The sequence below is a fragment of the Nannochloropsis gaditana genome (genome assembly GCF_000240725.1).
Source record: "Nannochloropsis gaditana CCMP526 unplaced genomic scaffold scaffold383, whole genome shotgun sequence".
NCBI classification, from domain to species: domain Eukaryota; class Eustigmatophyceae; order Eustigmatales; family Monodopsidaceae; genus Microchloropsis; species Microchloropsis gaditana.
Genome location: NW_005803570.1, coordinates 13,603 through 28,044, shown reverse-complemented (window position 1 = coordinate 28,044; position 14,442 = coordinate 13,603). Strand labels below are relative to the sequence as shown.

Below are 14,442 nucleotides of genomic sequence, written 5' to 3'. Positions count from 1 at the left end.
TCTGTCCCCGCCTCTCTCCCTATCCCCCTCACCCAGTCTCTGGATGGTTTCAACCTATATATGTACGCGGTCGCCTTGAAAGAGATGGAGCCGTACCTAGTCCCTCGGAGGAACACAACACCATCCTCGGCCGCTGCAGCCGAGGTGGCGTGAACGAGGGAGGGGGGAGGGGCGTGGGAAGCGGAGGGGGCGGGGGAGGGGAGAGGGAAACGGTCGCCTCGGGGGCCGCAGCACTTAATCGAGAGGGGGTTTGCGGGGAGGAAGGGCAGATGCGTCGGCCGAGGTCTGTTCTCCCTCCCTCCCTCCCTCCCTCCCCCTTTCCCCCCCTTTTTCTATCCGCCTTGCCTCGTTTATTCCACTCCCTTTGCCTGTTTCTGCTCTCTCCCTCATTCCCATCCTCCCCCCCTCCTGTCTGCTGCCAGCGCCAAGAGCGTCTTGGTGGAAGCCGTGCTCGCCTACCCCTACAACTGGAGCGCTTGGTTGGATCTTGCCGAGGTCCTCTGCGACGAGAAACAGCACCAGCAACGTCCGGAGGAGGGGGCGGGCGAGGGGCAAGTCGGAGGCGCCCCTGCGTGGAGGGGAGGAGAGGAGGGGGGATGGGGGTGCAGGGGGGGCAAAGAGGGGAAAGAGGGGAGGGCTTCTTCTCGGAGCAAGTACAAGGACGCTTGTCCGCCTTGTGGATGTACGATTTCTTCCAGGTCAGAAAGGAGGGCGGAAACGAAAGAGGGTGGGAGGGAGGGAAAGAGGCGGAAAGAGACGCGTCAGGTCAGTGACCAAGGATCCCTCTCCCATGAACAGGCCCACCTGCTGCTCGAGCAACACCAGAGCGAGCACGCCCTCTTTCTCCTTCGCCGTCTTCTCCACGTGTTTCCGACCTCCTCTTACCTCAAGGTTTGGCGCCTACCATCCCTGCGTGCTTTTGTCCACGTGCCTAATCGACCCTCTCTCCCTCCTTCCTTTCCTTCCTCCTTCCCCCTCTCTCTTCCTCCCACAGGCCCAATGTGCCATCGCCCGCTACAATCTTCGAGATTTCGAGGAAGCCCAGGAAGGCTTCCGGGCGCTTCAAGAGCAAGACCCTTACCGACTGGAAAACTTAGAAAGGTGAGACCCAGAGAAGAGGGGGAAAGGGGAAGGAGGAGTGGGGAGGAGCACATTCAGGTGCCTTATAGCCCAACCCTAACAGTGACTTTTACCCTAACCCTAGCTCACACACGCCTTTACTCCTTCCCTTGTTCGCATCACTGCCCACAGGTATTCCGACGTCCTCTACGTGAAGGAAAGCCGGGCGGAACTCTCTCAACTGGCCCATATAGCTGCGCGCAACGACAAATATCGACCTGAGACCTGTTGCATCATCGGCAACTACTACTCTTTAAAGGTGCGCTCCCCCTCGGTCCCTCCACCCCGGCTTTTGCTCTCGTTGGCATGTTTTCCCACCCTTCTCCAGGCTTCGTGGCGCCGATCGTGTCCGTCTTGGGTTTTTGTATGCCGTCGATTCATAAATGTCGGAAGTTCATCCCTATTTCCCTCCTTGATGCCCTTCTCCCCCAACCTGAAATCCTGGATATTAGGGTCAACATGAGCGTGCTGTCTTATACTTCCAAAGAGCCCTTAGACTGAACCGAAAGTTCCTGTTTGCCTGGTAAGAAACTAGGAGGTGGAGGCAGGGGGGGGATGAAGAGATAGAGGGTCGATACCCAAGTCATCCTGTCGGTCGGACAGGACACTCATGGGCCACGGTTTCCTTGAGATGAAGAACACGGGGGCGGCTATTGAGGTAAGAGGCGTGAAGGGGGAAGGAGACAAGGGGGATATAGAGAACGAGAAGTCAACGACACAGCAAAGCACAGCCCTTTCTGATCGGTCGAAAGCCCCCTCCGTTCTCCATCAAGCCGTTTTGCACGCCTCTGCTCAGCCACGGCTTTCCAGTGTCTTTTGTAACATCCATTTCTACGTTTACCTTCATGAAATTCAAACCTCATTGATTTTCGAAGCCTAAAAGCCCTATTATGGCTCCTGTGAATTCGTCCTTCTTTCCTCTTTTGACGCAAGCCCAAGTCTCTTTTCTATCCACGGGTCCCACCCTCTCCTATTCTATCTAACACTGAGAAGAGGTTGCTCCCTCCCCACTCGATTTCCTTTCTCGGACCTACAAATGACGGCGTTTAAACACCGTCTCTTGCAAAAGGGCTATCCAGATTCTCTCCTATCCCCGCTGTTTTTTGTCAATCTGCATGGCGTTTGATCCTCCCCACCCGCCGCACGTCACCCTCGTACGCGTCTTTCATCGGAAGGCCTTCCTCTATGTTGTGTGTTTCCAACCTTTTCTCAGGCGTATCGCCGGGCCGTGGACATCAACCCCCGCGATTATCGGGCGTGGTACGGGCTAGGTCAAACGTACGAGCTCCTGCAAATGTACCTTTATGCCATATATTACTACCGAAAAGCGGCGACCCTCCGTCCTTTCGATGCGCGCATGTGGTGTGCTCTCGTAAGTGCCCGCGAGAGCAGTATGTTGGGAGGATGGTGGCTTCTCATGCGGTTAGGGGGGCCTTTTGCGGACATTCCTATCATTTGCTTCCGCTTTCCCCTTCTATGTTCTCTTGACCATTCTTCAAATTCCTGGGTGTAGCGGGACGTAAGCTGTCTGGCAGAAGCATGATCTCGTGCGATGGCATCTTTTTGGGACGTATCAGTATCCCCCCACCTACTGAATTGTGGGCCACCATCTCACACCTCTTTACTATGGCTCACTCCCCCCTTCTCCTCCCCTTTCAGGGTGTCTGCTACGAACAATTGGACCGACGCAACGAAGCCATCAAGTGCTACGAGAGGGCTGTGTGCAACAACGACAGGTTGTAAACACTAATATCTTTTAGTTGAAGACAGCGCGAGGGAGTATGCTATAAAGGGGGAGAAAGGGATGATTGAATGATACTTGTTTGAAATATTTTTCCTTTTTTCGAATATAATCAATTTGTATTCCCGTGTGCAGCGAGTGCTCAACTTCCTCACTTTTTCTTCCCCGCGCACTCCTTCCATGTAGGGAGGGAATCGCCACAGCCAAGCTCGCCCGCCTCTACCGCGATGATCAAGACGAATGGAAGGCCGCTCGCTGCTACCAGCGCCACTTAGAAGCACGCCAAGGGTATCAGGTGAGGAGAACGCGGAGACGTAGAATGAGTAGACGATAGAAAGGGTTCGCGCGAGTGACAAAAGTTGACCCTTCCTTGACTGTCTCCTGCGTGATCCCAACCTGAAAGAAAGTAGAGAAAGATACGGCGAGGAAAATATAACGTCACCGCGCCAGAAGCTTATGCAAATGTATGGATGATAAACTTATATTCAACTGGGGTACACTCTTTCCGGCCTTCCATCCCCCTCTCGAGCAGACGGACGGAAGCACCGATACGGTTGACGCTCTCCTATTCCTCGCGCATTATCACAAAAGGAGGCACGACCTCCACACTGCCACGCTTTACTGCAACCGCCTGTTGGATATGGGAGGGCGGGTATGTGAGAGGACAAAGAGGGACGGAAAAAGACGGAAAGATAGAGGAGAAAGGAGGGACAGGGTCCGACTGACGTTCTTTGGGCATCATGACAGGAGCAAGAAGAAGCGAAAGCTTTGCTTCGAGAAATCCGCAGTATGGAAGGTCAAGAGGAGGAAGAAGAAGAGGAACGGCGACGGAGCTTCAGTGCATTTCCAGTCTTCGATCATGACGAGAGCGCTAGTCTTCCTTCCTTCTCCTCGGATTTATCACCAGCAGCCGTTACCTCGCCGTCTCATAACAGCAGTGGTACTCGGAGAATGACAAGGCAACAAGCAGCAGCGGCTGCAGCGGCTGCAGCGGAGGCCATGCGTAGTGGAGAAAGAAGACGGGCGGACGTGGGATCTTCGCCTGAATGCTAGCGTGGCTGACGGAAAGGGGAACGACCACGGAGTTATGCCTCCAGGGAGCATTTGTTTCCAAAAAGTGGAAACATGACACGGTGTGAATAATTCTCCGAATAATTCTCGTCAAGGCTTTCGTAGGTGATGCTTATGAAAGAGAAACGAGGCTGAAGGGGAAAAGGACGATGGTCTGATCTTTGACAGATCAAGCTTACAGCTCGCTCGAGCATAAAAACGGATCATTAAGAATCTGTCTCATTCAGATGAATTGCTATCTTGTCTTTTGAATCCTCGTCTTCCTGCTTGCTTCCTTCCGATAGGGCTTGACTTCCGTGTCGGCTTCCATCGTGGGAAAACCTTCCCGTAGTCTTGCCTGGCTGTGCTTGCTCGAGGATTGAGCTTAAGCGACCTAGCGGAATCTCTGTCTACGCTTTCTCGCAAATACAGGATATTGAGGTTCCCTCCCTTACCAACCTGAGAGATCGCTGACGACATGCGGGCATTACACACCTTCTTACTCCCTCCGTTCAACCTTCTGTACCCTACCACGACGCACTGGCCCCTTTCGCTTTCCTCCTTCCTGTTCCCCCTTCCGTCGCCTTTCGCCGAATCGATTTCGTGGCTCACCTCCCCCATTTTCCTAACTTCACGTCCCCATTCTACCGGGGGAGGGGGGGATGTGTCTTTAACTTTCTACCATATGTGCTGCGACTCTCGTCTTGTATTCACCCAGCCCTCTACGTTAGCCCTTTGCGCAATGCCCCCCTCAACCCATCCTTCTCTATCCATTCATTTACTCTCACGAATTAACATATTGTTCCACCTGCGTGCCTGATTTCCCACTACATATCAGGATCCTTGATATTTCCAGCTCTTTTGTTCGTTTTCTTTAAGAGTACAAATCATCTTCCTCCTCTGCTGCCGCCCCTGCCCCTCCAGCAGCTGCCTCACCTCCCTCCGGGAAGCGGAAGGCCGCTAGGGATCCTCCTGGGCCAGTAATTTGGCTGCGAGCCTGCTGCAATGTCTGTGATAGAAACACAAATGCGGGTGTTGGTAAAAACATAAGCAACGAGGAGTAAGGGGGGGGGGGGATAAAGGAAGACCTTAAGGTGCAGGGACGTAGGCGATGGAATATTTTTTTTCCCTCCAGTCAATAAGCATACAATTCAAGAACAGGGTTCCAAAGAGGCAGGAACATCAAAAGCAATATCAGAAACAGAGGCGGCAAGCGAGCGTACCTGTGCGAAGGAAGAGTATTGCTGGAGGTCTCGATCCGATACTGAGCGGCGAGCGTTGCGGACGGCATCTTCGAAGTGCCGAGGAAGAATCTCTGCTTCGGTAACCTGGATCATTGCAAAGAGGCCATAAAGGTAGTAAACAATGAATATACCTTGCTTACAAGCATCTTCACGCCAGCAGTCTATGATATTCAATTAAACTTATGTAGGCCCCCAGTCTCTAGGATCCCAAGGAGAAATATGCCTTTTTTAAAAAATCAGACTTATCCTTCCATCCAACATTTCTATGTACCATTAATGTATACAACCAATTTTATTGCTACTGTCTTCTGTCTCACCTCTTCCATCGGCTCCTCTTCCATATCCACCTCGCCAGCCTCCGCCCTCAGTTTTTCCCGTTCCATGTCTCGCTGGATCTCCTCACGAATAGCTGAGAGCATGGAAAAAGCGAGTCGAATGACAAGAAGTGAGATTCCGCTTTCTGCTAGGGTTCTAATCCCTCCTAAATCGATTCTCTTCGTTCCTCTACCTATAATTACGTACCAAGTTTTGCGGCCCGCTGGCATATCTCAGTCAGATCGGCGCCAGTAAACTTGTCCGTCTTTGACAAAACAAAAATAAAGTGGATTAAAGAAATTAAGGAAGTCAGCAGTCAAACCAACAAATCTTACTTTAAAGATGGTAAAGAAGACACCACGATAATTTCCAGACAACGTTCGACCAAATTCTCTTGCTTCCGACATCAAACCTCTCCATGCTCACCTGGGCGGCCAAATACTCGAGATTGACGTCCTTCGAGACGGGAGATTTGCGAAGTGTCGCTTTCAAAACGCCCAGTCTGCATGAATGGGGATGGAGCGATAAAGGAGAGGGAAGCAATGATGTGAAGATACTACATCGCATTGCACGTGTCTACATGTCAAAAGCTCTTACTCCGAGCTTTTTTGCCCCAATCCACTCCATTAACATGTTCTAAACTGAAAGCGCTTGAAATGCTTACCGACTCTCGTAATCAGGCATGGGAATATAGATAAGTTGATCGAGGCGGCCAGGGCGCATTAGGGCAGGATCGATGATATCAGGACGGTTAGTGGCACCTGGCAACGTAAAGAAAAGAGCGCATGCGTCAGAATCTCATGAACTCGGACAATAAATATTGGAAGCGAGAGGACAAGACAATATTTGCAAAAGAACAGTTGGACTAACCAATGATGAAGACATTCTTCTTCGCTCCAACGCCGTCCATTTCTGTCAAGAGCTGGTTCATGACGCGGTCCGAAGCACCACCGCCGTCTCTGTCCGATAAAAGTACGAATGAAAATGCAGGACGGTTCAGACAGTTCTGCCAAACACTTACGCTGATAAGACAACATATCTCCTGAATCTAGTGTCGTGTCTACTTTCAAGCCCTTCACTTCCCTCCTTACCCGCTGTTTCCCCCTCGAGACTGCGCAATGGAATCCAGTTCGTCAAAGAAAAGGACACAGGGCGCGGCGGCTCGAGCTTTTTCGAAAACCTGGGGAGAAAGGGGAGAAAAAAGACGGAAGAGGATATTGAGCATTCTTACACAGGCTTTTAGCCAAAGCGCAGAGGGAAACGACGGACGCACACAGCACACAGGCAAAAAGAATGACCAAGAGGACACGACCAATTGACACTTGAGCCCAATGCCTGAATTAAAAATGACCTTGTCGGGGGATACCAGACCACCTCATCCAAGAGCAAACACCTCATTTTACCCCTGCAGCACCTCATGAAAACCCCCAAAATCACGTTTACGTTTGAAGTTATCCGATTGCCATTCAACATTTCTTCCGCGCCCAGTACCGTCTGTTTTCCTCCGTCTCAAGTCACAAACCTACCTCTCGGACGTTGGCTTCGGACTCGCCGAACCACATAGTCAAAAGCTCTGGTCCCTTGACCGAGATGAAGTTGGCTTGGCCTGGAGCAGGGAGCGACGCATGGAGGAATAGAAAACCCGGTGAAGAGATAGGGTAAGCAGGATAATCACGGCGACAAGGATAAAGGTACATCAAGAAATGATGTCTGGTACCAAACATGCAACGCCTTTTTATGCATCTATCCAGGAAGGTTAGCCACATCCTTGAATTCGTACAGTAGTCTCTGCCCACCCTTCATCACGAACAACTCGAAACCATGTTTGTCAACTCACTCTCCTTCTCTCTTTCCCTCCCTCTATTCCTCCTCCCTGCCGTACATTCGTTTGCGACAGCTTTGGCCATAAGAGTCTTGCCGCACCCGGGCGGGCCGTAGAAAAGGACTCCCCGGGAAGGAGACATGCCAAATTTCTCAAACTGCCAAGAAAAGTAGGGAAAGGGCGGGGGAACGAATGAGTCAAAATATTTTTAAAAATCACCATGTGACCTTGCTCCCGCGAGTAAACGCACTCCAGGTAAAAAGAATAGACGAAAACGAAACGCGCACGTGCAAAGAAATCGGATGCGGGAATGAGACGAGACGAAAGCGGAAGGAAAGAATTAATCAGGGCGTAGTCAGCAGAGAAGGATGGCGAAGAGAAAAAGAATAGAGAAAGGAAAAGAGACCTTCTCTGGGTGCTCCACAGGGTATTGGACAAGCTCCTGGAGCTCGCGCTTGACGCCTTCCAGGCCACCGATGTCGTCCCAATTGATGTTTGGCACCTGAAAATGACAATGTAGTAGGAGACAGGATGTAAGCAAGGGCAGGAAAAAAGTAAAAATTCCCGGGTATCGTGACTGCTCCCTGCGGATGCTTTTATCCAGGAGGAAGTAAGTCGAAGGAATCGAGGAAGCTCTTCGTACCTCGACGACCGTCTCTCGGAGAGAGGAGGGATTGGACACACCCAGCGCGTATTTGAAGTGCTCTTGAGAGACAGCCATAGAATTCAGAACCTATATTTTTTAAAAAATATGAACGGATTTAAAGCGGAAAAAAGCAGACAGAATATGTCAAGAGCAAGGACAGGGACGTGTAAGAGGGGGACTAGGAGCCAAGCGACGGGAGATTTTCTAGAGATAAAGCAAGATGCACGGTACCTCGGCGTCGATGCTCTCATCCTCGATATCAATGACGTCCATCTTCTCACGGATACATTGCATAGCAGCCTGTGCAACGCGAAAAAAGCAGGAAAAGGAGATGTATCGACAGGTCAATCACCGCCTGACAAGCATGTTGTGCATCTCACATGCACTTCTATTGATCGATTAATCGTGTGGCAGTCGTCTTTCCTGTCCCATGCTTCCTTCTGGCTCCTTCTTACTCCCGACCATTCTTCTCACCTCTGTGCAGAGTGCGGCCATGTCCGCCCCGACAAAGCCATGCGTGTCGCGGGCAATCGCCTCCGGGTCCACGTCTTCGTCCAACTTCATATTGCGAGTGTGGATGCGGAAGATCTCCAGACGTCTGCATCCACCCACATGCAGGATCATGGAGAAGGAGAGGTTTAGAGACCGGGGGTGAAAGGACGTCGCGATTTCGCGACAGCCGTCCTACATCAGCTCCCTCCCCCGGTACGCCTAGCCCCACGCGTCTTACCCATTCTCATCAGGCACGCCAATGTCGATTTCCCGGTCGAAGCGGCCGAAACGACGGAGGGCGGGATCGCTGTGTTTGGGGGGGAAGGAAGGTGATGACGTGAAAGGAGGGAAAAGGCACGTCGAGTGAACGTTTTCCAGATCAAGATCGATACCGCAATATGTAGCGCATACGGGCGTGTCCCCAACGCCCTACAACTACTATTCTTTGGGATAAAAAAAGTTCAATAGCATGCAGCCATCCCAAGATGCGGCGATAAGACACGTACATGGAGTTGGGTCTGTTTGTGGCGCCAATCACAACCACAGAGGCGCGCTTCTTCATGCCATCCATCAAGGTCAGTAGCTGCGAGACGATGCGACGCTCCACCTAGCGAGAATGGGAAAGGATGGGGAGAAGGAAAAATCGAAAGGGTGATGCATCGATGTCGACGTAAAAGGGATCAAAGCGCTACCATGACAGAGACGGAGAGATAACCTTAAGCCCTTTATCACTTGACCGGCCCATCCAGTAACCCGAACATGTTTACAGAGCTATGCCAGCACCACCTTGCAGCCTTTACCAATGCATATACGTGGTTCGTTCCTCCTCCCCTCCTTCGAAAATTCACTGTTACTCAAATCTGATTTCTTACCTCCCCGTTGGTCTTTTCGCGCTTGGGTGCGATGGAGTCGATCTCGTCGATGAAAATGATGGCTGGGGCATTCTTCTCTGCTTCCTCGAAGGCCTTGCGCAAGTTGCTCTCAGACTCACCCGCCATCTACTCAGGCGAGACGGTGAAGAGATTAATATACCGAGGGAGATTAAGAAACAGGCAAAGAAATTGTTGTTATTGCCCCCTCTTATCTTGTCCCAGTTACACCCAGCGTTGTGGTGAGACACCACAAATATTTCTCTCCTTCTAAATCCTCTCGCAATTTTCTTCTCGCCCTCCCTTCCCGTCAGCTTTCTCCCTCCCCACCTTGGACATGATTTCAGGCCCGTTGATGAGAAAGAAGAAGGCCCCGGTCTCATTGGCGACGGCGCGAGCAATCAAGGTCTTTCCTGATCCCGGCGGCCCATAGAGTAAGACGCCTGAGGGATAAAACCAGGGTTCCAAGGGGGTGAGGATGAAATTTGATGCGACATTGAGCTCGAGAAAAAGAAGGAGGAAAAGTGTTGATTTCCGGAATTATGATCAGAACGACGTTTGTTTTTATCTGATGCATTAAAATGGAGGTCGATAGCTAGGACAGGTAAAAAGAAGCAAATCTCATAAATTGGAAAATCAGCAATCTGGAGGTCAAAAATACAGGAGGGATGTCAAAGAAGACAAACAAAAGCAGCGAAATAGATACGAAGGGGCAAAAAAGGCGAATCTGGAAGGCATAAAGCAAGTATTGAGGCAACATCGCAAGTGGAAAATGCGTCCCTCGCGTCGACTCACCGCGGGGGGGTTTCACTCCCAGCGTTTTGAACAGGGTCGGGTGTCGCAGGGGCAACTCAATCATCTCGCGGATCTGCGCCATCTGCCGCCGGCAGCCACCGATGTCGTCGTAGCCCTTGAATAGAAGGAGGGGAGGAAGGCGGAGGGGAAGGGACGTGACGTCGTCAGTACGAGAAAATAGGCTCATGCGACTCCTTCTCCGCGTCACCCGGCGGGCAAAGCACCCCCCGGCATCCACGACGCCCTCCCAGCATACCACATCGTCCAGGCGCTCTTCGTCCTCGCGCTTGACCGGCTCCCCCTCGCAAAAGATGACCGTGTCGGGGGCTACGATACAGTACGGCGCCGGCTCTGTTTCCACTACCTTGAATTCAACGGGGTGCATGGCCTGTGGAGGAGAGAAGGGAGCAGGCCCAAGAAAAAAGACGTACTAGGATGAGCACATCACAAATTTTGATAATGTAGCACACGTGTAGACAAGATGATGCGGAAAAATCAAACGAAATGGGTACAGAGGAACCGGAAACGAAAAGGAAAGAAAAAGGGAGGGAGGCGACCAGGCAAGAGAGGACCCCCCCCATGGCACTTCTCTGACCTGTCGGACGAGAAAGAGATCCCCCTTTGTGACAGGACGGTAGGCCTCCAAAAAATAGGGCTTGAGATAGACGTCGAAAAGGTTTCCCGTGACACCTGCAGCACGGCAAATTCGAAGAAGAGGGAAAGAGGGCAGAAAAGAGTAAGGATGGCGTCCGCACAAGGCGCTGACCAAGCCCCCATGCATGGTAGACAGGTACACGCAGCACAATTTCAAAGTATTCCAAGCACTAAAAATAAGCGAAGCGTGAGCAAATCCTTCACAGGGTTGGGTGAAACAGCACTACGTACCCTCGATGGTGTCGTCTAAAGGGAGGATGTGCACGCGCTTCCCGTAAGGCACGTCCGAGCAGGGGGAGAGGGTCACCAGGTCTCCTAGACGGACTCGCAGATTCTTGCGCACGACCTGCAGAGAAGGAGGAAACCCCATACCCGCAGTGTGAGCGCTGTGGAGTACTTTCACTACCACCCCCACCCTCTGATTTCATATCCCCGTTTTTCTCTGTCCCGAATTTTCGTCTTTCGCACCTTGTTCATGCGTACGTTGCTATCATCCGTGGCTTCTTCAGTCAGTACGATGCATACCGTCGAGCGTCCTGCAAGGGTCGGTCGGGACAAGCACAGCGATGAGTACAGAGCCGGACACCACCGCATCGAGTGCATCACCCCTTCCCCTCCTTCCTTCCGGGTCCTCCTGCCTCTCAATATCAATCACTCACCCTTCTTGCCCTTGACCACCACCGTGTCTCCACGGAAGAGGTTTAACTCCTCCATCTTTGCGGCAGAGAGGCCGATAACACTAGAGTAGAAAAAACAAGGGTGGAAGGGTTGAGACAAGCATAAGTCGCTTCAATGTTGGTCCGCCTTTCTCCAACTTATCCCTGCTATGCAGCCGATCGAGAAGTCTCTCACTGCGCTGTCAGGCATACCTGTTGTCGTCGTTGGTGGCCTCGTCAACAATCAAGCGGTTGGGACTGCGTTTTTTGCTGCCCTCAGCCATGGGGACTATGCCGCCGGCACCCCCGTCTGCCACAGGGGTGGGAACGCCATCGCCAGCTTTACCCGTGGATTCATCCATGTTCTCGCGTGTAACCTGTGTAAATTTTGGTTTGTTGGTCTGGTGGTGGAAGAAAACACGCGTGGATGAGGTTGATAGCTTCGATGACAAACCTGGGACCATCCCAGAAAAAGGGTCGGTCGAATGACTCGGGACAGACTTGAACAGCATCGTAAGGGCAACAACGCATCTCGTTTTCAAGAGGAAGGCTATGATAGTTTCGCGCAGACAACGTGTACACGAGACAGATAGGGCTTGGTTGGGCTCTACTGCGAGCATGGAAGCTAACGGCCGCAGCCGGTGCCGTTTTTGCACCCATAAGACTAAGCGTAATGACATAAAATCCACATGCAGTCTGCACACGCTCCTCTCTCCAATCTCTAGCCAATGGTAACGATCAAAAGAAACATCTAACCGCCAAACATGTGGAACGGGCCTGCGACGGGCTTGCAAAATGGACACTTAGCGCACGAGGGAGGATGATGTGGTGCTTTGAGCCCGATATCGGGGGAGGGACAAGGATGGAAGAGTCGGACGAGTCTTTCGCACGCTAGTCTCGTGCCACCAGTGCACCCTCCGCCATGACACACACATCGTCCATGGCGCCAGGGCGCGATGACCCTCCCTTGCGCACGGCGGGCCCGGGTGGGAGGCATGCGTTCAGGTTACAGGTGATCGCCAGAAACTTGCAGAAGGAAGAACTTCGAAGAAAGGCGGCAGCCTGGGGGTCCAAGCCCGCCCTCCCAAGCAGCAGGACCATGACGACCGCAAAAGAAGCGTATTCGGGTTTTACACAACGAAAACGTGAGTCTGGCACCATAGAACGATTAGAAAGTATGCGATGCGATACTTTGTCCCCCATTGGTGGGTAGATGTTTCTTTTCAATTTGACCACCTTGTTTTTCTTGTTGGGAATGGCCCATTTCTTATACAACTCCATGCCCAAGAAAAGCATCGTTTGATGCAGGTGAAGAGCCATTGCAGCTCACCCGTCAATTTTGATTTTATAGGCATATAGGGTAAAATCATCATAAAGTGCAGTATATTCCCTCATATACTCGGAAATGCCTTCATTTCACTCATCGATTGTTTCCAAAGTTAGGCTTTCGAGGCAAATACATCCGCAACATTCGTTATTGTAGGTTCTTGCAATTTGTGGCTTCCATATTGCATCGTATTTTTTCCAAGCTATAGGACTAATAGCTGTGTACAACAAAAGATCTGCATCCAAAAATTGTAACGAGTTGCAGTCTTCCCTATTCAAGCGTCTTCAATACACAAATTGCATCGTGCGTTTTTGTAATTATGTTGCATTGCTGAGAGTGACTTGTGAGTTGTCCAAGAAAAGTCGAGAAAAGTCAAAAAGGACCGAAGTATCCTTTGTTTCAGTGGTGTGCTTTCATTTTCCCACATGTTAAGTGGAGATTATTCATATTGGCAAATCTTTGTGTTTACGTACTCGCAAAAATCCTTCGACGAGTCAAACGAGGTGTTTACGACATTGGAGGCGGTCGCAATTCTTGTAAGTGAACAGAAATGTACATATGTAAAGTAAGCCACCGGACGATCTTGGAAAATGACAGAATTAAGATAAGAGACACATAGAGGGAACTATGTAAGCATAGATACACATGCATGGTATGCGCTCCTGCCCAATTATCCCCCTCTTCCTTCTTAGCCTTTTCGCCCTCTTGTCATAGATCAGTATATCTTCCACTCCTACATTGTAGAAGAACGATAGGTCAATGAGACCCTGTGAAATGTGCGGATGCCAAGAAAGTATCTACATCCTCAAAAGTAAAGAGCTTGGCCATTGAAAGCCTACACCTCTTCAGATCAGCCAGTTCTTCTTTATACAGAACTCCTTTTATCAAATAAGAGGTCCAAAGGGCGGTCGTTCGTGGATTAAAGGAAACGACAGTTTCTCAAAATGTGGAGGTCAATAATGAGCTATGCGCATCTGCATGTGTGTCAAGGCGTTCTCCGAGAATGGGTCCATTTATCACCAAGGGCGTAGCAAAAGTCCAAACAATTCACAGTGAATCAGAATATCACGTGAATACGCTGAAAGTTTGGATTTATATTTCTAACTTTTGGATTTTTTTGGTATTGATTTCACGACGCTAAGTTAATGCGCCATGTAAGGGCCTTGCTGATATGTGGAAAAGCTACAGTAAAATTCTACAGAAAGCCGTCAGAAACGTCGTCAATTTCATTTATGACAGCAAAATATATGAAGGATTTCCCTCCTTGTGTCCCCTTCCACGTGCCAAGATCCCTTTAGCTCGTGCAGCTTTGCTCTTGTTCCAGGTCCGCAGGGGGGAAAAGCCCTAGCGAGGGTCAGGAGACGCAAAAGCCCGAAATTTGTCCGGGCCCCGACTCCCGCCCCGGCCTCCCGCCGCAAATGTCCTTTGAAGGGCTTGCCACTCTGTCCGCTCCGTGACCCCACGCCGACTCCTTTTGCATGCAAAGACATAAATTGTTGGCGAGGTGTGTTCCTCCAGCAGTTTTAGGACCGCGTCAGGCTATCGTTTGTACGCTCGACTTGTCTCGGGTTTCAGCCTCCTGCGTCTTGTTCCTTGAGATTTTTCAGCCCAAGGTAACGCCCAGTGATAATTGAGATGTGCCTCTTCGCACGCAACGTGAAATGGCGATGCCTTGAAAAATGTTCATGCCCGCGCTCCCTCTTGCTTGCATA

General features: G+C 51.0%; 2 protein-coding genes across 2 annotated transcripts; one reads left to right on the top strand and one right to left on the bottom strand.

The window, feature by feature from the left end:
* Positions 1 to 411: 411 nt before the first annotated feature.
* Positions 412 to 2,491, top strand: APC8 (anaphase-promoting complex subunit 8; the record flags this gene model as incomplete). The annotated part of the gene is made up of 6 exons (XM_005854797.1): positions 412 to 698; positions 799 to 1,101; positions 1,252 to 1,378; positions 1,572 to 1,642; positions 1,723 to 1,777; positions 2,333 to 2,491. Coding segments are annotated over 6 exons (1,002 nt in total), but the record flags the coding sequence as incomplete, so codon positions are not given.
* A 1,639-nt stretch (positions 2,492 to 4,130) lies between these two features.
* VCP (transitional endoplasmic reticulum ATPase) lies at positions 4,131 to 11,812 on the bottom strand. Its single transcript, XM_005854795.1, has 24 exons — positions 11,617 to 11,812; positions 11,407 to 11,486; positions 11,216 to 11,283; positions 10,979 to 11,093; positions 10,689 to 10,783; positions 10,094 to 10,523; positions 9,629 to 9,741; positions 9,302 to 9,427; positions 8,936 to 9,036; positions 8,668 to 8,736; positions 8,412 to 8,535; positions 8,169 to 8,237; positions 7,935 to 8,024; positions 7,698 to 7,793; positions 7,307 to 7,448; positions 6,996 to 7,075; positions 6,561 to 6,649; positions 6,340 to 6,428; positions 6,134 to 6,230; positions 5,896 to 5,971; positions 5,677 to 5,734; positions 5,472 to 5,563; positions 5,134 to 5,238; positions 4,131 to 4,919 (listed from the first exon to the last, which is right to left on the bottom strand). Exons 1-24 carry the CDS (start codon positions 11,763 to 11,765, stop codon positions 4,785 to 4,787), a joined length of 2,688 nt encoding a protein of 895 aa, XP_005854857.1. The 5' UTR covers positions 11,766 to 11,812; the 3' UTR covers positions 4,131 to 4,784.
* Between the last annotated feature and the right edge of the window lie 2,630 nt (positions 11,813 to 14,442).